A 23,950-nucleotide genomic window follows, 5' to 3' on the forward strand; every position below is an offset into this window, starting at 1 on the left:
TTGTATTAAACAGTTTCAAACTCAAGGCTGAATTTATTTATTAATTTTTTTATTATGATTTTTGTATCAAAAAACTTTCCATTTCTCTTTCATTGGTGGGGAGTAAGGGATCTCAGCATGACAGGGGGGCGTTTAGCTGAAAAAGGTTGAGAAACCCTGCCTTAGAAGGTGCTATAAAAATACAGAATAGAATAGAATATAATAGAATAGAATTTATTGATCCCACAGTGGGGGAAATCTACTTGTTACACCACAACAAACACTTAAGAGAATAATTTGAAGAGAATTAATAACAAAGTTACATAGACATAGACAGTAATCTAGTATTGTAACCTTCAACCACTGAAAACCACAAATAAAAAGGAAAAACTTGGGTTCTAGAACTATGCAGTACACTGTTATGGACACAGACATGTATGCTACACTGGTATTGCACAAGTATTGAACACATACTGAATACTGCATTGGTGTTATTGTGTAACCGGATAATGCCAGTACCAGTTAAACTGAGGAGTTACAGTGATCCCTCGATTATCGCGGTAGATGCGTTCCAAACCTGGCAGCGATAGGTGAAACTCCGCGAAGTAGGGACACCATATTTACAGTATTTATTTAACAGGTACATATTCAGTATTCAGACTTTTAAAACCCTCCCTCTACATAGTACTGTATTTTTACTTGTTTTTTTTATAGTTTTATTACAAAAAGTGCATTTTATGGTGAAATTGATGAAAAAAACAGGAATTTCTTGATATTTCGCATAGAAAAGTACCGCGAATTGGCGAATTTCCCTTGAATAAGGCTCCAAAGAAAAAAAAATCAGCGAAGTTGTGGATCTGCGATAAACGAACCGCAAAGTAGCGAGGGATCACTGTATACACTTTTTCTGGGATGTCTCAGTCGGTCTCTGAAGGAGCTGTCCATGGTCTCCACAGTGGAATACTGTGGGTGGGAGGTTTTTTTAAGATGGTGGTCATCTTCCCCAGAATCTTTCTTTCCCAAGTCTCCTCAACTGAATACAAGCCATTTATCATTTTCAAATCGGCAGACACTTAACTCCTTTGCCACCATCACTCCATCCATCCATCCATCCATCCAACCATCCATCCATCTATCCATCCATCCAACCATCCAACCATACATCCATCCATCCATCCATCCATGTATTTTCTTATATTAATCCAGCACTCCTCCCCCATCTCCCATCTCTGGGATCCCTTAGGAGACAGAGAGAGTCAACGGGGGAGAGGTGTTGGATTTATGACAGAAAATGGATGGATTGATGAGTGGGTGGGTTAACTGAGTGGCTTTCATCAAGTGAACCTTTAGTCAAATAACTTTTCACAACAAGTTTGTTCATTTTTCTTGTTTCAGTCTGACTCAAATGGGTCTCTTCAAGCAGGACATTTTCACTTCTCAACATCAAGAAAAACCTGCTTCTAAAGCTCACCTGACATCACCGTGGACAAGAATTCAAGTCAGGATCCGTTCTCTACTGACATAAAACCGTATAAATGCGTCGCCTTTAAATAAACTGAAACCCATCACTCCTCTCCACTTAAACCTTCTGTTCCATGGTTTTTTCCTCTGTTTTGGTTCACAGCATAACAGCACGAGGTTTATAAAGAAATATTTGTTCACGTTTATCAGCAAACCTCACATAACAGCTGGGAATCTGGCTCAGTGATGTACTACCACAGTGTTTTTCTTACTTTTTTATCTTCCTGGACTCGTGATAAAACGGAAAATAAGCAACAGAGAACTTTGTTGAACTTTATTTGTGTGGCTCCAATTCAGAAACTTGAGATATTCGTGCTGTTTTTCTCACCAATAAATTTCACACTTGAGGTGCTTGTGAGAAAATCCCCAAGGACGGAAAAACAGACACCTGGAAAGCCAACGAGAATCTAAGTGGTAATTAAAATCGTGTGTGGGGGGGGGGGGGGGGGGGGGGTGACTGAGGACAAAGGAAATGTGGAGCCACACATAGTGGATAAATGATGAAATGGTGTCTTCAATCCAAGTTATCTTATTTACGGGTTTAATTGTGCAAAAGCAACAATTCTACTTATAAAAATGCCATTCTCCTGTATGATCTGAATTTTGATGCACTTTTTAGTATTCAGCTCACTCGCTCGCTCCAACTTTCTTAAAGCGGGAGCACATTTTCACTTTGGCCATCTGCAGAACATGATCTCTGAGCGGAGGCAAAACAAGAGCTAAAGCAAAGGTCAACTCGTCTGATCAGCATTCCAGATACGAACTCGGGACTCTGTCCATGTGGTGTCAACACAAACAGATTCACTTTCGCTGTGTGCTCCGACATCACGCTGCCGTATCACCTTACATACATGTTGCACCTTTATCGCTGCACGATGCATAAGAGTGGCGTTTAATCAGCTCGGGTATTTTAAGGGTTGTAAATAGGTGATAATATTAAGCTGTTGTATTGATTTGGTCAGAGCTGTTGGAATCAGAAATAACCGCAAACATTGATTCATTAAATATATGAATTCATATTCTTACTTATTATATTTCCCTGTTGGGGTTATTGTTAACCTGAATGGCTAAACCTTCAAAAAGAAGTCAATCAAGCTGGCCTTTATTTGAAACGTGCATCCTCCAGTCAAGGTCGCACGAACCCATTTCTGCCATTCAACAAACTCATTTTTCAGTCAGAAAGAGAAGAATTTGAATGCTTGGCATCAAATTTAATGTCTCATCAAGCTTAAATCACCAGTCAAGGACAGTTGGCAGAGAATTGCACAAAGCTGAGCTTCTCAGTCAACGCTGGGAGAATTTGAGCTGTCTGGAGGGAGCGATTACAAAGAAGATCTCAGATGTCTGCTTGGTTTCTGTTTGGCTCTTTGGTTCGTCAACACAAAAACACACCGGTGCAGCGGGGAAATAACCACAAACGTGTTTTTTAGCACAATAATTAAAAAACATCGTCAAACGTGCAGCAAAGAAAGATCAAAAACAACAATAAAATCATCTATCTGCTAGTTTCTGAGTAAACTTCTGCTGTTCTCTATACTCAGTCTTTTGAATTTTTCTATTTCCTGTCACCAGAAGTCAAACAGAGAAAAAAAAGGTATGATTTATTTTAGTTAACTAAATATTTCCTGAAACTTGCCATGAATCTACGGGTCTCAGTCGTGACTTTTGGATGTTTGCCACAGAGGAAGTCTTCAAAAGAAAAGCTGCAAGTTGGTCTTTTTCAGAGATGTTGAACAAAACTTGCTTCTGTTAGTGGCTGAGAGTAATTCACAACAAAGTGTCGTACAGCTTATACAAGATCTAACTTTGCATCATTTGCTAGATTTAATCCAAGCATTGAAACTCCATCATTTCTCAACATGAGATCATCGCAGATGACCACCGAAGGCAGCAGGTCGTGTGCGTCCTGTTCCTGAAACAAACAAACAAACAGACAGGAAAATGGGAGGATGCTTAAAAACGTACATCTGTATTAAATCTCAGTTCAGGAGCATCCTTCATAGTCAGCGAGGACTTATTAACCACGTTTCACCAGCTGACACCGATTCCTGAGGTCATATTGGGGGCCATTCCCATCTGTACCGGGTCGGCCCGGGCCGGGTAGCGTAGGTTGTTTACATATCTGGGTGGTCTGGTATTTTTCCGGGCCAACCAAGGCTCATTCTCAGCCCTCTTCTCGAGGGGGTCTGCTTCAGGCCGACCAGGGCCAACACACCCACTGCTGACAGCAAATTCACACCTTCCATTAGAGCAAGCCTCTGATTGGTGGGTAGAATCAGCCCACATGGGCTTAAGGCAAGGATGTGTGGAATCAACCGGGCCAGGCTGGGGCCGACTGGGGCTACCCGGCCCGGGCCGACCCGGTACAGATTGGAATGGCCCATTGGAAACTTATACTTTGGACAAAACGCCAATTGACCTTTTCTTGTGAACCGTGAATCCTCAGATTTCTTCTGAGCAAACATTTTATCTCTGTGGATGATGTTCCTTTTGTGATCAACACTGGAGCTTTTTACTAAGACACTTACCAAGACACGGTCCCAGGTTGGACAAACCCAGTGAGTCATGTGGAAATATGGAGGAAACCCACACCTGGGCCAAATGTTTTGTTTTGCATCATTTTCACGATGCAGCCGAGAACTTTTTTACCTGAACCACCAACATTTCTTACTGCTCTGGTTTGTTTTGTTCGAATGGGCTTTGCCGTTTGTTAAGCTTGGTTCATGCTTGACGCATTCACTTTCCGCGCGGTGATGCGGCTCTCGGATGGAACGCGCTTCACAAAACGCAGCGTTTATGGTTCGTGCGGCTCGTCTCTGCGGTGAGCCAATATTCTCCCAAACTGTAGGGGGCAGCATGGAGCTCTACGGCATGCATCCAACACTACACCATAGAAGAAGAAGAAATTACTGTTTACAACATGGCATTTCAGCATTTTTAACAGCGTCCTCGTCTTTTCCAACAGTGCGAGCTATTTCTCTCCAAGAATTATTAACAACATGTTGATCACGGTGATCTCTGAGAGCTGAATCATACAAATGTCTGTATTTATGAACCTCTGCCATACTAGTTCTTGCCGGTCCGCCATGTTTTTCCACGTCTGACCGTCTGCGTGGTTAGAAATGTTCTGAGGTGCGCGTTGCGGAAATCTTGGGCCGTAAGGAGACGCGGTGGAGGGGCGTGGTTGTTAAAATGACGCAACTTTTCCGTGCGGAGCCGTGCGAACCTCGCGGACGCGTCAAGCATAAACCAACCTTTAGGCAGCAGCTGGTATCCTGAGCTATTTTAAATGCGCGTTTCTAATGGATGGTGATTAGGAATGCTGGGAAAACTTAACTCATCGGAAGTGAGTGATTTCACACCACCCTGGAGGTTCCAGGTAGTTTTTAAAGTACCGTCTCCGTACCAGGGCTGTTGTTGGAGGTAAATCTCTACCCTGCACATGAAGTGAAAATAAAAGAAGGCAAAATAGAATCCCTAGAAAACTGGTTGCTGTAGTGGAAACTAAAAGCTGCAATGGCAAATATGGAAAACAAACTAGCTTAAAACATTTTTTCATGCCTTTAACATTCTTACATAGTAGAGGTATAAATATGTTGTGGAGATTTAAAAAAATTGAAAAAACTTAATTAATTGGTTCTCGCATTTGGTTAAAAACCTCTGCCAATTACACATTTTGAATCGAAAGCTACCATTGGTTGTCGTGTCGCTGAAGCACTGCACTTCCTTGGGTTCTCCACGCATAACATACTCAAGTACTTAGCAACAGACCGCTGGTGTGAGAGGTTCTCAGAGGAGGGAAACAGCTGGCTGCTACCTCTTCAACTTTAGGAAAGAGTCCCAAAAAGAAAAACACAATTTGAAGTCACGAACGATAAAAGATGTTTGGACCTAGAAAAAGACGATTGGTGTTTAGCACGATCTCGTTTCCTCCTGCATCGTGGGTTTCTGGCTCCGGCAGAAGCATCTTGGGGAAGATACCCGAGGGGACCTAGCTTGTTTGCAGATAAATGATAAATGATCCGCACTTGTATAGCACCTTTCAGAGTAAGGACTCCAAAGCACTTTACACTAGAGTGTATCATTCATCCATTCACACACATTCACACACTGGTGGTGATGAGCTACAATGTAGCCACAGCTGCTCTGGAGCCCACTGACGGAGGCGAGGCTGCCGAGCACAGGCAGGGTTAAGTGTCTTGCCCAAGGACACAGCAGCAGAATTCTCTGTCCGGAGCCGGGATCGAACCTGCAACCTTCTAATTACTGGAAAACCCGCTCAACCTGTTGAGCTACTGCTGCCCCAGTACTGCTGCCAGATACATACCAAAAAGTACCGAGCATGAGGTTTTGATTGGAATTATTCTATGAAGATGGATCTGAGAAGTAAGATTTTCCTTGCCAGGAAACTTTTTCAACCCAGAATTTTCTGATTTTAATCCGTCCCCAATTAAACCAAAAAAAAAAACAGTTCTTATGTTCGATATAATAAGGTATAGGCAGAGTACTGTTGAACGATTTATAACTTATGAATTTAGTAAGTCCGTTTCATAATCTTTATAAATAGAAAAGTAAAAACTGCTGGAAGAAAAAACTAGTTTAGACTTCCCACTTTGAAGACACATGAACATGAAATAGTAGGTGGAGACACGGATTCTGGTTGCAGCTTTAGCCGTGACATCCCATTAGGCTGGAACTAGAAACCTGGAGGAGTCCTCGCTATGAGAGGGTTATGTCACGGTACAGTTTTGAGTTTGCATGATTTAAAGTCCAGAAAACAGCAGCTGTTTAGATTAACGTGTGTTTATTATGTCATTCTCATTAAGTAGTTATTGATGAAATCTTGTTTTTCTGGCGCTGGTGTTGGGGTTTTCAGATCAACTTCTCATAATTTGGGTTAGGGCATGTCCTTCATCCGAGGAAGACGTGACCTCAAAGGAAAAAAAAGCATGAAAACATTAACTTTACTTTATGTAAATCGTTCTCAACGACACTTTATTGCTGCGTTCTGTCTTTAGCCCCGCCCACGATGATCTGGCTTTAAAAAGCACAATCAAGTCGGGGAGTTTTTCTCACAGTCAAACGTTAAAGCCTGATCTTTCTCCACCTCTGACACAGACTTTGGAGTTCACCCCTAGCAGGAGCCATAAATCAGCCGCATTCAAACTCCTGCAAGATTCAGGGCTGCTAACACATTCCTATCAGGTCGTGTGGTTGCAGTGGAACACGCTACGCTGAAGGTCAAGGTGCTCGGTTAGATATGGAATGTGCGTCCTGTTCTGATGTTTGCTTCGTGTTGAAGAGTTTAGCGCTTGAATGAAAACCTTTGTTTCACTGGTGGGAATCTGACTGCAGCTTGACCTCAGATGGCACCGCGACAAGGAACCTAACACGTCAGGAATGAAGGAGGAACCACAGAGCGCCCGTAACGATAACACGTAGGATCGGCCGTTAAGTGCCGGTTCTTTTCCCGAGATGAGTCAGAGTCAAAGCTGAGGATGAGAGATGCAACGGGAAATGTGGCTCATGTCCTACAATCATATTTGTACTTTTGGTTTATGCATAAGCTGCATCCTGTCAATTCATTATGCAGACCAGAATGAAGCACGGCAGAGACAAACAAACAGACACAAGTCCAAATACATACACACACACACACACACATGCATTCAATATGCAGACACGTGTAAGGAGAAGAGAGGGAGAGCGCTAATTAACTAGAGCTCGTTAATTCTCTTTGAACCGACAGCGAGGAGGTTTACACACTACTTACCTTGATGGCTGAGCCAACCTGTGCGTGCACACACATATGCCGGTCTTCACACTACAAACACAAGAGCTCTTGCGTGCTGACATAACACGTCTTGCAGGCTTTTAGACTTTCACACTCGTGGAACACAAACATAAAGGTGTGAAGTCTCCCTCATATGAACAAGCAGACGAACACACACTCGTGCACCGCAACAAACTCTTACCCTGAAATGATTTCTACATCAGGAACTGTTTTCTCTTTCCCTCTTTTTTTTTTTTTTTTTTTTGCTTCAGAGCAGCAAGATTTAGTCGGTTCCATTTATTCGTAGCTTGGATCCCTCGCGTGTGTCATGTTTTTGCACACACACTCCTGCTGCATTTCAGGAAATGTTTGCACAATAGCCGCACTACTTGTACACACATTGGAGACGCACAATCGTTCAGACGCACTCACGTGCACGCCCCGCAGAAGGCTCTCATGTCAGTATTGAACCGTAATGGCCTGTGTCAAATTAAGAGGAAGGTTTTTTATGTCCTTCGTCAAACTCAATTAATATTCCATCAGGGATTAATTCATAGCCCATGTGTGTGTGTGTGTGTGTGTGTGTGTGTGTGTGTGTGTGTGTGTGTGTGGGTGTGTGTGTGTGGGTGTGTGTGGGTGTGTTTCTTATGAATATTAGTCATTTACATTTCACTATTGTAGAAATTCTTGCATGCTTTAATGAAAAAAGTAACTAAGTAGTTATTTTTCTTGGTAATTAGTTACTTTTATAATCTTGTAACTCAGTTAGTAACTGAGTTACTTTTTTGACAAAGTAATCAGTAACTATAACTAATTACTTTTTAAAAGTAATGTTCCCAACACTGCTTATGATAGATGTGGACTAACATTTTGTAATCAGCTTTTCAGCCAAACGAGAGAAAACACACATCGACACAAAGACAAAAGCTTTATGAGTCAGATTTATAAAGCATCAAGGAGTTGATGAAACATTAAGAGATATTTCTGAGACGTTATTTAAGCTACTGGTGTAAAGATTAAGGTTTGTTTGTTTGTTTTTTGAGTCACAGAAGTTACTGATAGTCAGCCCTGGAGAGGAACCAGAGCAGAACATGTAGGATGGTCTCTCAGTTGCAACTAAAAGTAGCACCAGATCTGGCAAAGGAAAAAAGGTTTGTCAATCAGTGGAAGACTCTGAAATGTAGAGGAAGATGTGATGGAATAAGAAAAAGGAGAAAGGGGGTTAGGGTTGGCGGAGGAGTTATGGGTCAATAAACCCCGCTGTAGGGGAGGCGGAGAGGGACGCATAACGAGGTCAAGGACTTATCATCGATCGCTGCATCATAAAACTCACTGGCAAGGAGAGTACGAGTTGGGGGGGGACCGGATAAAGGAGGAGAGTTACAGCTGTGGGGAGCAGAGTCAACCATCAGGATGGCTCAGTGGAAGAAGGACAAAGAGAGGAAAATTGGAAAAGCAGCGTTTTATTTTAATGAAGAGGGAGCTGCTCTGACCTGGGGAGTGGGGGAGATGAATCACGTCTGAACCGATGAAAATAATCTGAGAAGAGAGAAAATAATCTCCAGCATAACTCGCCCTCTTTTGATCAAGACTCACCCGGAGCTGGATGTGTGAACCCTCGCAGCCGTTTGGGCTTCTCAGAAGTTCCATTCAAATCAAAAATCCTTCCACGAAGCCACCTGACCCGCAGCTTCGGCCACGGCTGTGTCGAGAGGACACGGTGATAAAGTATTTAAGCAATGACAATAAAGTAGGGAAAGGAGAAGTTTCAGTAGGAAAGGGCTGTGAGGTGTTCACAGATCACAAACGCGTTTTACTGGAGCAACTCATTAGCTAAACGTCCTGGTCAGGTTTGGAGTCTTAATCCTAATCTGTCAATTAAAAACATTATTATAAACACCAAACGAAAGGGAAATCCTTCAGTAACATTATTTAATGTCCAGGTTTCTAATTAAGACTCTGTAACTGAAAAAGAGTTTTACATGAAATGTTATTTAAAAAATGATGAATCAGTCTAGGTAATTACTGTATAATTACTCTAATTACTCAATGGATTATTTTTTAGACATATTTTGTAGCTTATGAGGCAAACGTTCTTACGCTCTTAAACACCCGGTCCCTGTTAATTTCATTTTTATATTTTTTTTATTATTGTCTGATTATTTGTCTATTCTTGGGTTTGTTGGTTTTTACAACTGATTATTGATGATGAACGATATATTTTTTATCAGTTTTAGTAATGTTTGATATTTGGAATCTATTTAGTTAGTTGGCGTTTAGATTTGTTGGCACTGAGTTGCATTTCTGGCTTGTTGATAGTTGACCGTGAACAGGCTGAACCTCTGGCCTGGTGAATATTTGTTATGGTAAATGGTAAATGGCCTGTATTTGATATAGCGCCTTCTAGAGTCCTGGAACCCCTCAAGGCGCTTTACAACACAATCAGTCATTCACCCATTCACACACACATTCACACACTGGTGGGGATGAGCTACAATGTAGCCACAGCTGCCCTGGGGCGCACTGACAGAGGCGAGGCTGCCGAGCACTGGCCCCACCGGTCCCTCCGACCACCACCAGCAGGTAACGTGGGTTAAGTGTCTTGCCCAAGGACACAACGACAGCGACAGACTGAGCGGGGCTCGAACCTGCAACCTTCCGATTACGGGGCGAGCACTTAACTCCTGTGCCACCGTCGCCCCATGTAGTTAAAACACCAACAAACACCAAATAAGTCAACAACGTCATCTTCTCGCTGGTTTACCCATCACACAAAGAAACCCTGGAGGAGTCAAACGGGTGCTCACAGCTCCAGCTTCCAGCTCCTGACGTTTCCCACCCTGCTCTCCTTCTGGAATCACCTCTCCCAGTGTGTTTACTCCTGGTTTCCATCCCTAAACATCACATCCTGATCTTAGGGTTTACTCCCTGTTTAGGTTTTTGTTCTGCTGCTGCCCGTCTGTTTTAGCTGCTGCCTTACTCTCTGCCTCCCTACCTGGCTCCTGTACAGCTCCACGCACCGTGACATCACGAGAAACAATGATCAAGTTGACGTTTTAATTAATCAACCTTTAGTTTGATTCACAAATTTCAAATCTGTAGACACATCCTCCATCTGCAGCCTGTAATGCTCGGTTCTGAGCCGTTCTGTGGGAAGTCTGACTTTTAACTCACTTATTGTTGCTGAAATACAATTTCTGAGCTGCTATAAGGCGCCTGCAGATGTTTGCTGCTCAACATTTTTCATTTATTTTGCACAAATAAAATATTCTGTGTATAATGGTTCATGTTTGCTAAAATATTCAGAATAAGAGGCCAGTTCTGCAAATATTTGTGTGCATTTATTCTGTTGGTCAGTTCTCTGAAATTTGAGTAAATTTTGGAAGACCGTGTGTAACGTGCGTGCGTGTGTGTGTGTGTGTGCGTGTGTGTGTGTGTGTGTGTGTGTGTGTGTGTGTGTGTGTGTGTGTGTGTGTGTGTGTGTGTGTGTGTGTGTGTTAAATATCTTTTTTTCCTGCTTTGTCACATCTGCTTCATGGAATGTCCTAAAAACTTGTAACGTGTCAACTCTCTTACGTTTTTTATGATGTAGTCTTTTTGATGAAAAGGATGGAGTCCCATATGTGCACTCGTTTCTTCTGAAGCATATGCAGAAGTTCTAAATTTGCATCATTATTATCATAAAAAAACACTTTTTGTGATCATAAAAAGACAGAACTGTCATTCTTCTGAGATTCCAAGAAAATGCTTCTGACAGCCTTTAAGTTGAGAACTGGTGAAATTATTATTATTATTATTATTTTTGACATTTTTGATGTGCAAAGCTATTGTAATGTGATCCTACTTTTATCATACTGATTACCAGCAAATAGTAACTCTGCACGTCTGCCTTCTGCAGCTCTATAATGTGAATCTCTCTCTCTCTTCTGTTTCTGTGCCACTGGCTCTCTTCTGAACAGGTTGAAAAGAGGTTGCACTGATCCGAGCTGCTGCTCTAAAATTACAGTTAGTCTTTCGAGACTTGAGATGCAGCCGCTGAGATTCAAAAAACTGCTGCTTTCCCATTAGATTCTGATCATTTGTTTAATGTAAAAGTCATTAGGAACTGCTAATTTCCATCTCCTGGCTTTGATTTTACTGCGTTGCCTACTTGTCTTGCATGTTCAGTATTCGAAAAGTTCAAATGTTTTGTTTTTCTCCTGCCAGTGCTTAGTGGGGAGATGAAGAAAAGCAGAATTGCTCCAGTTAGAGTTTTCATACCAGCCATCCATCAGCTTCCCTGCAGATTATCCAGGGGTGACATTCGGAGCTGAAGTTTTTTCCGCCCTAATCTCCTTTTTCTCTCTGTTGCCTTCACTCTCTCTCCATGTTTCAGAGTAGATCTAGATTTAAAGGGTTGTAATTTTTGTAAGCAGATAAGTGAGTCTGGGAGCAGATAGGACGGGTGTCACATTGAAACAGGCTTCCCGGCACAGAGCGATCCCTTCAGGCCAGACAGAGTCACTTAACCATCTCAGATTTGTTTCTCAGCGTAAACCAACAGTCTTATTTTCTGCTTAAAGCTGAAGCTGCCCTGCTAACAAGACTGGGGTGAATTGCGTGTGCATGTCACATCAGCTGAATGGCATACTTGAAATTCTTACAGAAAACTACCTTAGCTGCAGAAACGCATCCTTTAAGGAATTTATTTATTTATTTATCTATTTATTTATTTATTTATTGTCAGTTTAAACACCTCATAGTTCAAATTTGAGCAAGTATCCTTAAACGTGTTCAGACTGGGCAAAAGAAAGTTAGGAACAGGCATTTGATGCCTGATAACTTGAGACAGTTCTCCACTCCTTCATCTCCTCACGCTTAGACTACTGTAACTCTCTTTTCACGTGTCTGAGCAGAACCTCCCTGAACCGTCTGCAGGTGGTTCAGAACGCCTGTGCTCGGCTTCTGACCAAGTCCTCCAAACACACCCACATCACGCCGCTTCTCCTCCAGCTTCACTGGCTGCCAGTCAACTTCAGGGTTCATTTCAAGATCCTGGTTCTGGTCTATAGGGCCTTACATGGACAAGCACCATCTTACATTGGTGATCTTCTTAGTGCCTACACCCCCAGAAGGTCCCTGAGGTCCAGTGATCAAAGCCTACTGGTTGTGCAGCACCAGGCTAAAGGTCAAAGGTGACAGATCATCTGCTGCTGTGGCCCTCAGACTCTGGAACTCTCTCCCCCTGAGCCTGAGATCAGTGGACTCAGTGGTCTCCTTTAAAAAGCAGCTGAAGACTCACTTGTTCAAGCTGGCTTTTGTATGACCTTCTTCACCTCTCTCTCTTTATTCTGCTCTCCCCACCTATTCCACCTTCCTCAGGATCCACTGATTTCCCTCTTTCCTGTTCACTCTCTCTCTCTTTCTTTACATTTTTTTAATCACACTTGTCTATTTTTGCTAATTTTGAACATATGTTTAAACATTTTCTAAATTATTTTTTATATTTTTACATTTTTTGTTTTTGTGAAGCGCCTCGTGATTTTTATCTTGAGAGGCGCTATAGAAATTATATTTTCTTCTTCTTCTTCTTGATGAAACAGAGCATCAGACCTGGGTGATGTGACGAAATCAGATCATGAAGGATTAGAATGTTTTGACATTCTGCCACCACAGATTGTAGTACATCTCTGGTGTATGTTCTATCTGCTGCAGAATTGTACAAACTGATTAATATCTGCTCCAAAATGGTTTCTGGCTGCGTTTATTTTTTCTAGAGTTGCATGAGGAAATAGTTTGGTGTTAACTTGCAAAATAGAAAAGTCAAATTTTAAATATCCAACATAAATTTATCACGTTTGAGGTGAAACTCTCAAAAATTTCATGGGCTGCAAAAGTCTATTTCAGTAATTCATCTTAGACTGAGAGACCATCTAAAGGCTCAGGAACCCTTTCGCAAGTGTTCTTGATTCATTAGCTGATCAGAGAGTGACACTATGAGTCTAGAGAATTGAACCTTATCACAATATTCCAATTGTCTGAGATTTAGAATTTGGCTTTTTCATAAGATGTAAGCCAGTCATCACTATCGTAACGAACAAAGGCTGAAACATCCGGCTGTGCAGGTAATGAGTCTCTCTCATATGTTAGTTACTAGTTTTACATTTTAAGTTGCATTATGAATGAACGTTTCCATGATATTACAATATTTTTAGTTTCACCTGTATGTGATCACATGGACATGAGGAAATTCCAAAACAACATTACGCGTGTTCATTTTGATCTTCATAGGGATCAACCAATCCTGGTTTCAAGCTTTGCTAGTTCCCATAAACAGAAATAAACATTTTGTTTATTTGTTGTTGTTCCACATTCACTTGAAAATAATAAAAGTGTACTCATGGAAGATCTGTGATCACCAGTGCACATTAGTGCTTAGCAAGGGTGTGTAAATAAAAGACCTGATTAAACAGACGGTGTGTACAAATGTTCATGTCATGGTCTGCGTCTGCCCCTTCCTTCATGTGCCTCCTGGTGTTTCTCCATCCTCTCTAGATTCCCTTCTGTGTCCTAGCGCCCTCATGTGTCATGTCTGCGTCTTCCTCATGTGTCTTCTGGTTTTCCCCATTTGCCCCTAGATCTCCAGCCCTCTAGGTTTCTCACGTCATTTCCTTTAGTTACAACCTTTCATGATTTAGCATGTTTTTTCCCATCAGTGTTTATTATTTTTCTCCCCCCTCCCTTTAAGTTGTAGTTATGTTTCCTGCTCTTTTGTATTAGGTTTTATTCTTAGGTCAAGTTAGGCCTAGTCCACACGTAGCCGGGGTTTTTTGAAAACGAATATCCGCCCCTCCAAAAACCTGCATCCACACCACCTCGTTTTAAAAACAAACTCTGTCCACACGTACCCGGATAAATACGTTGTTAAGGACATGCCAGACCTGTAGGCGGCAGTACTTCCCCGTTCTTAACCTCGTCCTTCGTCTGTGGTCTTCCGCAAGGAGCAGTAATTCTGCTTGCAAAAACAAACAAGCAGAAAGCGCTTGGACAATTGATAAAGCGAGCTCGGCTCTGAGGGCATCCATACTGTCGGCTAGTGTAAACACAGGTCGCACACGTGATGTCAGCATTTTTTTGTCGCGGAAAGTGACGTTGCGGACCTTAAAACTCCGGTTTTGTCCGTCCACACGCAGACACCCAAAACGGAGAAAACGCAGATCTTCACTTTGGCCGGAGTTTTTAAAAAGATCCGTTTTCGTGTGAAAAAACTCCATTTTCGTGTGGATGACAGGCCAAAACGTAGAAAAATATCTACGTTTTGGCAGATCCCCGGCTACGTGTGGACAGGGCCTTAGTCTCTCCCCTGATTAGTCATTGCCTTCACCTGGTCCTCCTCCCACACCCCACACACCTGCACAGTGGCGGAGCTTGATATGTGCAACATGTGCGGCCGAACAGGGCGGCAGTCTGCAGGGGGCGGCATTTAATTTCCTTTTTTTTTTTTTTTCTAAAAAAAATTATTATTTTTAGCATCAACCAATACATAAACAAAACATAGAAATCGCTTGTTCTTAATAATAATAGTGATGATAATAATAATATTTCTGTAATAAAAGCACAACAAAGTGTAACCCATATCAACTACTCCCTGTCACATGACCCACGTCAACTGATGTGAGGTCCCTCTCCTGATTGGCTCCTTCCAGTCGCGGCAAACATGAAAGTTGCTCCTGCCGTGGCTATAAGCTTGTTGCTTGTAGAACGGCGTTGGAAAACAAAGCGTTTTTCTCCCCTCAATTCATTTATACTCTCATTTTACCTCAGCGGTAAGTGTTCTTAACATCTACCAATAACACTCTTTTACTTGTCAGTGACCAGTCGATCGTTTTCGCTATAAAAAATGACCTTGTTCGGCGGAGTTCCCACCGCGAGCAGAACTCCGGTTCAAAAACGCTGTTTTTGAAACACTTTTATTTACTTAAGCACTTTAATGGGCTTAACTTGAAACCAAGAGCAATCGAATTATTATTGTTATGTGTTGCCTTGAATTCGGCTATGCTGTCTGTCAGACAGTTGTTTTCCTTTATTGTTGTTTTTGTATTTGTTTGTAGCAAACGCTACTGGAATGCATAGATTGAGCTACGTAGCCAAGATGATTAATAATTGACCTGTTGTACATTCGTGATATGTTTACCGGTAAACTGAATAGAACTTGATGTGCTAATGAACATTTCTCTGGCCTACAGGTCAGGTTTTTTCCCCATGTTGAACTGATCTTCTTCATATTGAAGTGGCGAGCTGGTAGGACCATTCTTTCTTTTTGGAATCGGGAAATGAGCTATTATTTACCCCATGAAAAACGGAGCGGCAGCGGGCCGCTGGAGGTGCCCTGCTAGTATGATCCCGTTTAAACTGTAAACTGCCATAAAATAAAAACTATAATAGCTAGAGCGGTCTTTTTTTAGCTGAAAGTTGAGACTCTCGCCTTTCAGCACATCTGTACTGTACAAGTCGATGATGCCATCATGTTGCGTTAAGTGTGTCTATTTCAGTAGAACTTTGACAAGTGGTGAGAAGGTGGCCAGGAGCTGGATGTTGTATTCAGTTAGCAAACGTTGTTATATATACACTCCACGCAATTTGAAACAAAGTTGTAGGTGTAATGTTTTTTCGTGTGTGTGTGTGTGGGGGGGGGGGGCGTCACAGGGGGATCTCGCACAGGGCGCCATTTAGGCCAGCTCCGCCTCTGCACCTGCAGCTCATCTCCCTCTCATCCTCCCTGTGTATTTAAGCCCTGTCTTGTCTCAGTGTCTTGTCGGTCCATTGATTGTTGTAATTCTGTCAAGTCTTCTCGTGCCTCTTGCATTTTTGGATCTCCAGATCTCTATCTGGATTTTTGGACTGTTTGGCTCTCAGCCTTTTGGATTACTTTTGTATTTTTTGGTTACTCCTAAGATAAAGGATTTATTTTATTCAACTTCTGCCTCGTGTCATCCTGGGTTTCTGCGTATTTTGGTCCTAAACATCCCCAGATCGTGACAGTTCACACATCAGAGAAATACAGCTGCAGTCACACAAAAGGATGGCTCAGCATTCATCAGTGTCTCAAGGCAACGACGCACGCATTTTGGACAGGGAAGACAGACGGTTTGAGAGAGTTCAGCGTGACAGAAACCCGTTTTTTTTTTACTAATAAAGTTTTGTTACGTTTTTTATGGTGTACTAAATTAATAGAAAATGCAAACCAAGAAAAAAAAGTATCCACGTTTTTGCTCAAAGTTTTCCAAAAGTTTACATAAACAGATTTCTTGATAGCTCTGTGGTGAAATTACCAAAGAAAACATGCATTTCAGTACAAAACCTCTTATTTTAGTAGAACACAAAGTGTAATGGAGGCTGATCTCTGCACTACCCAGCTGTTCTCACTGGGCACCAGTCCAGATGAGAAGTCTTTCTGAGCAGGCCCAAGGTTTGTAAACACCACACATGTCCAGCAGAATTAATCTGAACTAGGATTAAAAGACAACTGAAAACTATGAAACACCACTGTGATTGGTTGGTGACTATTACCCTGCACTGTAGCAGCTAAACCCCATAATCAAGACCAACACCATCAGATAATCTCAATATGTCTTTGCAGACCTTGCCCAACACCCTAATCCTCAGATTTAGAATCTCAGATTAGGAGTCCTGGATGATTAATCCCATATTGTGTTTGTGTGTTTTTTTTCTTCTGCAGGGGACCCTTCGTCGAGTGACCTTCTCGGTCATGAGCCAACCCCAGGATGTCGGTTGCTATGACAGCGGCCTAGAAGATTCCGAGACGCCGAGCAGCAAGAGTTCGTCTGGGCCACGACTCGGAGTGCTGCCGCTTCCCGAGGAGGGCTACGAGAGAACCACGCCGGAGGGCAGCGTGGGCGAAGAGGAGCACGTGGAGAACGGTACACCGCATAGGATGCCGTTTAATATTCAACCAGTCTGTTAACTGAACCTCACAAACCACTAAATACAATTACTGAAGTGTTTCCCTTCTCAAGGCTGCATGTAGCTTATGCTGCTAAAGCATTAAGGATGTCTATAATGACACACACACACACACACACACTCACACACACACACACACACACACACACACACACACACACACACACACACACACAAAGTGAACAAGAGAAAAACTGTTAGTGGAACCCTGACTTGCTGTCAAGGTCTCAGGAGTTTTTACTGCTTTCATAATGGAAACTTGTTTTACTCTGTAAAGCAGTTATCATTTTTCCTGCACACAAAAGAATTTGTGGTCAAGGACTCGGTGTATTATGTGAAGAGATTTTTTTAGAAAGGCTCATGTGTGACAGACTCTTGTGCCCGTGGCCTTGAGCCTCCTCGTCACAACAAGGAATCCTTTTGTTCATCTCTCCACCGCACGCGGGTCGTACCCGGCAGCAGCACGGGAGGTGACCGTGTCTGTTCAAACAGGATTCCTCCAGGGTGTTCAGAGTGCTCCCAGAAAGTTTGTTTTGTTCATCAGTGTTTGAAAGCTTAGGAAATTTTAAAAGCGTAATAGGTTTTTGGTCACGGTCAGATGAAAGAAGGATTTGAACACACAGCTTTTGGGCTACAACGATCATGCATGATAACGTGCATGCTGTGATTAAATTTGATGATACTGGTGGAGATTTATGAAAAGGAGATTTCCAAAATAGCAGATGGTAAATGGATTCAGTGGTCACAGTTAAGAAGCAGATGTGATTACAAGATCATCATATTACTTTTGCAACATGTAAGTCTAAGCTTAATCAAATTCATTCAAGAATATGCTGGAGGCACGGGAGAATGTCTTCTGTTTCTCAGGCCAGTGGCAATGAACAGAGGTTGAACTTAGTGCCCTCCTGTTATACCAAACAATATATAACTACGCACTAGTCCAGTATCAAAAGTCAGGTCACCATCAGTCCGTGATTCTGATGCCGGGGACACACCGGCCACGGAAGCACCGCGGAAGTGCCGAGAAGCGAATCGCTCACGAAATTCGGCCGCTGCTCGCCGCTCCTCAGTTCAGATCAGACGCGCCCCAGTGGAGGCGCGCCTCGGCTCAGCTGTAGTTTTTCTTTTAAACACTTGGTGTCCTCCATTTCCTCTCTGCCTTTTCTCAGCTCTTTTCCTCTACGTTTGAGTGTGTGTGTGTGTGTGTGTGTGTGTGTGTGTGTGTGTGTGTGTGTGTGTGTGTGTGTGTGTGTGTATGTGTGTGTGTGTGTGTGTGTGTGTGTGTGTGTGTGTGTGTGTGTGTGTGTGTGTGTGTGTGTGTGTGTGTGTGTGTGTGTGTGTGTGTGTGTGTGTGTGTGTGTGTGTACCTATGGTATGAACCAGTTGTTTCTGCCAGTTGAATCTCTTGGAACCCGCTCCAATTCTGCAGCTGTATCCTAGCAGTTTCTTCCGACATGGGTACGTAAATAATCGTGTTTTTCGGGGGTCGTACAGCTCCTTGTGTTTCTCAACTTCCATAATTAATTTAAAGTCATCCATCTTAACTGCTTGCCTCAGACTTTCTGCCTCTCTGTCCTGTTTGCTCCGGTGAAAAGACACCCAAAACCACACCCCCCTTCACGTGGTCACACACGCACACAAGTTCGATGTGTGTGTATGTGTGTATGTGTTCGTGTGGTTTTTCTGCAGTGTCTGATTATGAACACATTTGACTATTGCGGAATTTTATTTTGAAATGCTTTATTTTGTTAACTTTACCGGCCTGCCTCTTATGTCTAGGTTTGACTTCCTGCCAGAATTGACTCGATTCACCCGCGGCTCGCGAAAAAAATAGAGCCGACGCCGAAATGATCGCTGCACGGCGCGGGCTGGAGCGGCGGCGCGAGGCGATTCGCGGCGCTTCGGCGGCCCATGTGGTCTATAGAATAGCTTAACAAGGGCGCCGAATGAAGGCGGTCCCATTTTCGCGGCGCTTCCGCGGCCGGTGAGTCCCCGGCGTTAGAGTGTAGGCCACGCCAATGTTCGCTCTGGTTTTAGCTCTTTACTTCACCTTACTGGCAGACTCCACCATGATGCCCTAAAAAATATAGATTCTTCTTGAGAGTTGGTAGTCTGATGAGGCTAACAGCTAGCCTTTACATTAGCTACCAACACCTACCCAAGCCACCGTTTTGTGTCAGCAGAGGGCAAGAGAGTGCTGTCCAATGTATGTTGCTCACATTTCTGGCTCAAAAACCACTGAAACCAGTTAGGGTTAGGGTGCTGTTTACTGCTGCTATAATATAAGAAGGCAAAGGAGGACTCTGTTGGAAGGAAGTCACAGGGACTGGAATGTGTCAAAATAGTGGCAGGCCACAAAGCTTGTGTGCGGATGTACTCTGGACTGATGAACCGCTTAATAAAAGTGAGCCTTTTTAATTATGCAAGCTGTGTTAGTGGCTCATTTAAGGTCAGTGAACACATGCAGGCCCGGGTATTTAGCTGATTTCACCAGCTTTGTGATGTGTGTGTGTGTGTGGTGGTGGTGGTGGTGGGGGGGGGGGGGGGGGGGGGGGCTTCCATCTGAGCCCTCCATCTGAGAGCTCATGTGCTTAATGAATTACCTCAAAATGTGATTGCAAAAAACCAATGATGATCACAATGAAGTGCACCTTGACTTAATTCATCAATAGAGGCATTAGGCTCAACACAAAGGCAGCATTAGCTAATGTCCACTGTGCCCAAGTACATATCTATTGACCACAGCAAAGCATTATTCTGGTAATGTTTGTTTTGTTTTTGCAGTGAGGCAAGTCTACCACACACACACGCACACACACGCACACACACACACACAATCATCAAACACGAGCAGAAGGAACTTCTCTTTTCAACAGACACATACATTTGTTAGCATTTTGGTCTCCTTAAGCGAGTTTTTTCCAAGAATGCTCCTTTTGTGAAAAAATATAGCAAATGAAATTAGTACCCATCCTGCAGGCTGAGGAGGGAGATATGATGCTGCTTCGCTGCATAATGATGAATATTTGTGCACACTCCAAATATGGGTGCAGCCAGTTTTAAACGTGTTAGAGTGAATCTAACTTCAGCATCTTCAAGAGTTCAGCAGCAGCAGGAAGGAAACATGCACGTAAGGCAGAAGCATGAAGGCTTTGTATTGCTTATGTACCGTAATCACTTCTCATGTAAATGTAAATAGAAAAGTACAGTGTTGAGAGTAACGCGGTACAAAAGTAATTAATTACTGTAATGCATTGCTTTTTTGCTGTAATGTGGTAATGTAAGGCATTACAGGGAAAGAAAACGGTAATATTTACTCGGTACAATTGTCAGTAACGTGGTAATTACAACGCATTTTTAAACCCAGAATCAAGATGTGGGTTTCCTAAAAATTGTAATTGCAGGAAGCCTGAAAAAAGATCCAGTATCCACATATATGACGTCATTTATGGACTCAGCTTTGCGGGCATTCTATGAGCAGAGAGGACGCAGAGGTAATGGCTCAAATACTCCAGCTGTGTCCTGCGCGCGGCCGCTGTTATATTCACAAAACCGCTCCACCAAAACAAAGTAATCTGTTTGCGATCGTTTATATCAGCCCATATTCTCTGGTACTTCATGTACTTTTCAGCTGAGTTCATAATCTGTGCCCCGGTGATTTCAACTCATTGCTGCTGGAGCGCAGCGCAGATTAATTTTGCGTTCGGTAGATCCCTTTGGCTGATTAGTTAGAAAGTAGGAAATCTAGGAAACAGTTTTTCTGGAAGACAGAGAAAACATGCAGCATGCAGGAAGGTTAGAGAGAGAAAGGGCCGGAAATGATTCAAATAAAATCAAGAAAACAAAACAAAGTGCTTGAAAAGATAAAAAGTAGGTAGATTTATCCCCAAAACACATTTTTACCAGTGAAAAGCAATAATATATAAGCATTTAATATTTATACCTGTGATAGAATCAGATCACCCCAGAAGTCAGTCCCACATCCAGGGCCGTATCAAGGCATTTGGGGACCAAGGCAAATATAGGCTTGGAGCCCCCACCACCTCACTCCCTGCTCAGTTAATATAAGATGGCAGCGTGCTGAGAGTACAGATTGTTGTTGCTTTTATTTAATAAACAATCATTTTAAAGCCCTGTTATTATATCTGACTGTTTTTAACAGCAATCCTAGCTCAGACACCACATCACCTTCCACATATATGTCATGAGCTCACTGAGCGTTCGATTACCAGATTCATATTGAAGTTGTTTTGGTGAAAGTAACTTAAAGTAATGCAAAAGGAGTGTAATGCCTTACATTTTAAAATCAGTAAAATTGTAATGTAATGAATTACTTTAAAATGAGGGTAACAAGTAATAAATAATGCATTACAGTTCTGAAGTAACTTGCCCAACACTAGAAAAGTACGACTTAATTATTTAAACAGTCAGCAGATACATTTCACATTAGCTTCTCCTGTTTTGGATAAATAACAAGATTATTGAAGAAGTAAGACTTCTCTTCAGCCTTGTTCAGAAATGTTTGTTTATTTTGGACAAATCCATAAAAACCAAAGAAAAGGCGTAAATGCCTGCAAGTTGTTTCAGTGTCTAATAAAACATGTCTTCAGCGGGAGATAGTAGAAATCTTTAGTGGAAGCTTTGTGCTTCACAGACCTTTAACACACACTCACGCTACACCAAGGATGAGGAAAAACAAATAACAATAATGTGTATTAAAATGTTTCATTTGTCAAAATTTGCATGCATTGTCGTTCTTACACCATTTGTGTTAACTGACAGCTTTTGTTTTTCTTGACTCGGTTTTACTTGCATGTGTTGATCCCAGTGGTTTAAATCAATGGTTCCCAAACTGGAAATCCAAAGGTCTTAATCTGACTTGTAGAAAAGGTCAAGAGTTCAGGAAGTCAAGTGAAGAGCTTTTATAATATTAGTGCCTGTGAGCCTAGCTGAAAGTAAATCATGTGCCATTACTTGTCCAGATTATTTAGGATGCTGTTTGGGTCGGACCCAGACTGGTTTAAAGAATCGGTGAAAATCAGCATTCAGTCACCGATGCCCTTGCTCAGTTCTTCGGTGAGCACCCGTGGGACACAGCAGATTTTAAACATGTGATCTCCGCCTTGCACATGAAGAATTTAAGATTCAAATTGGTAATAATTGCATTCCCCCGTTGCATTAGTGCTTGTTGGGCTTGACCTCACCTTTCACCTTTCATGTAATGCTGAGCACAGCTGGCTGCTTTGTTTTAGCATTCTTTAGACGTCAGCGATTTTCATTTTGCACCAGCAGCATTTTCTTTTTCTTTCATGTTCTCTTCGAGCATCCTTCCATTAATAATAATAGTCGAATCTGTTTGTTTTTATCGTCATTTTCTTTCTCTCTCGTTTGACTTTGAGCTTAGCTTGTGCTAGGGCTTATCTCCTCAGGGGGCGCTTTCTTTAACTCGAGTCTAGCTGTGGCATTTTCACGTTCTCTGTGTGGGATTCTGGTTCCAGTAGTAAAATTGCAAAAATACACGTAAACAAAATTAGAACAAAAATATAAATTTTGTGTTTTTGTCGCCCGTTTGTCTTTTTCTCGTATCCAGATGCCAGACAGCTGCCAGATGTTACTCTGACAGGAAAGTGCACCAGAGAGTGTGATGAGTTTGGCCACTCGGATACATGTTGGATGCCCGTCCGCCCGTCACCACGGCAGCGCCAGCGGCATGGTAGTGACCCTCCCCGACTCTCAACCTTCGCCCCGGGAGATGACAACAACAATCTCCGTGGTAACGACCGTGAGAGTGACAGCGAGAGCGCTGGCAGTGCGGGGAGCTCAGAACCAGGCGCGGTGGTCAGCGGAGAAGGTCAGAGGTTACCTTTAGTCAACGGAGACCCTCTTGGCACACTGGGTCGTGGAGACCGCAACAGAAACATGGGCGATCACAACCGCAACCTTCTGAATCGTAAAATGACTTCAGCTTCCTACGACACCTTCAGCGGGGCCAGCCTCGGGCGGCGCCAGCCGGAGGAGGAGGGAGGAGAAGGCCAGAACCCCCCAGAGGTCATACCACTGGCGCGAACAGGAGGGGACTACAAGACGACGTCCTGCCTGACTTTGTCACGCCGTGAGGTCTACCTGTGACGGCCCCTTGGTGGAGCAATCCACCAACACCTCCTTCCTTTGTTGGAAAAAGAGAGTTGAAACTGAACTGGCGAGTCATCAGCATGATGGGCCGTTGGCCTGTGGAGATGTGAAAATATCAAATAGGATGAATTCCAAAAGTGATCATCAAACTGTTAACTTTTAGATTCTGAGTAATAGTCGTAGGCAACTCAAACTTGGGCAACGCTCTTTGGATCTCTCGGACTGAGAGCACTTTCTGAAAAACATTTTTTTGTACAACTACCAAAAGCTACCTACAGGCACAGACTGTGAATCTAAATGGAGGAGAACAATCTTTTCTTCTTTTTATATCGACTCCAGTGCATGCCCGACCCTTTGACCGTAGAGCTATTTATGTGAAGAAGACTGAAAGCGATGCTCTGGGCGCATCTGAGGCAACGGCGGTAAATCATCTGCAAAGAAAAACTGCTGAGGTTTCTTTCTGCTGATGCAAACGGATTCTGATGAGCAGTTTGGATCTAATTCAGTCAAACTTTCTAACTGTATCCTAACAGAGGCGGGGGAACGTTAACCAGTTTCAGGAGAATGCCTAAATCATAACGT

The 23,950-nt window shown here is 42.8% G+C and overlaps 1 protein-coding gene across 1 annotated transcript in view; it reads left to right on the top strand.

Annotated features, from left to right (window-relative positions):
* Window positions 1-23,566, top strand: part of pcdh7a (protocadherin 7a) — a 75,333-nt gene extending 51,767 nt beyond the window's left edge. The window contains exons 4-5 of the mRNA XM_070553421.1: window positions 16,992-17,193; window positions 22,827-23,566. Coding sequence (XP_070409522.1) covers window positions 16,992-17,193; window positions 22,827-23,365 — 741 coding nt within the window. The 3' untranslated portion in view covers window positions 23,366-23,566. The remainder of the gene's footprint in view (window positions 1-16,991; window positions 17,194-22,826) is intronic.
* Window positions 23,567-23,950: the final 384 nt, after the last annotated feature.

Source organism: Nothobranchius furzeri, chromosome 7 (assembly GCF_043380555.1).
Source record: "Nothobranchius furzeri strain GRZ-AD chromosome 7, NfurGRZ-RIMD1, whole genome shotgun sequence".
Taxonomy (NCBI): Eukaryota; Metazoa; Chordata; class Actinopteri; order Cyprinodontiformes; family Nothobranchiidae; genus Nothobranchius; species Nothobranchius furzeri.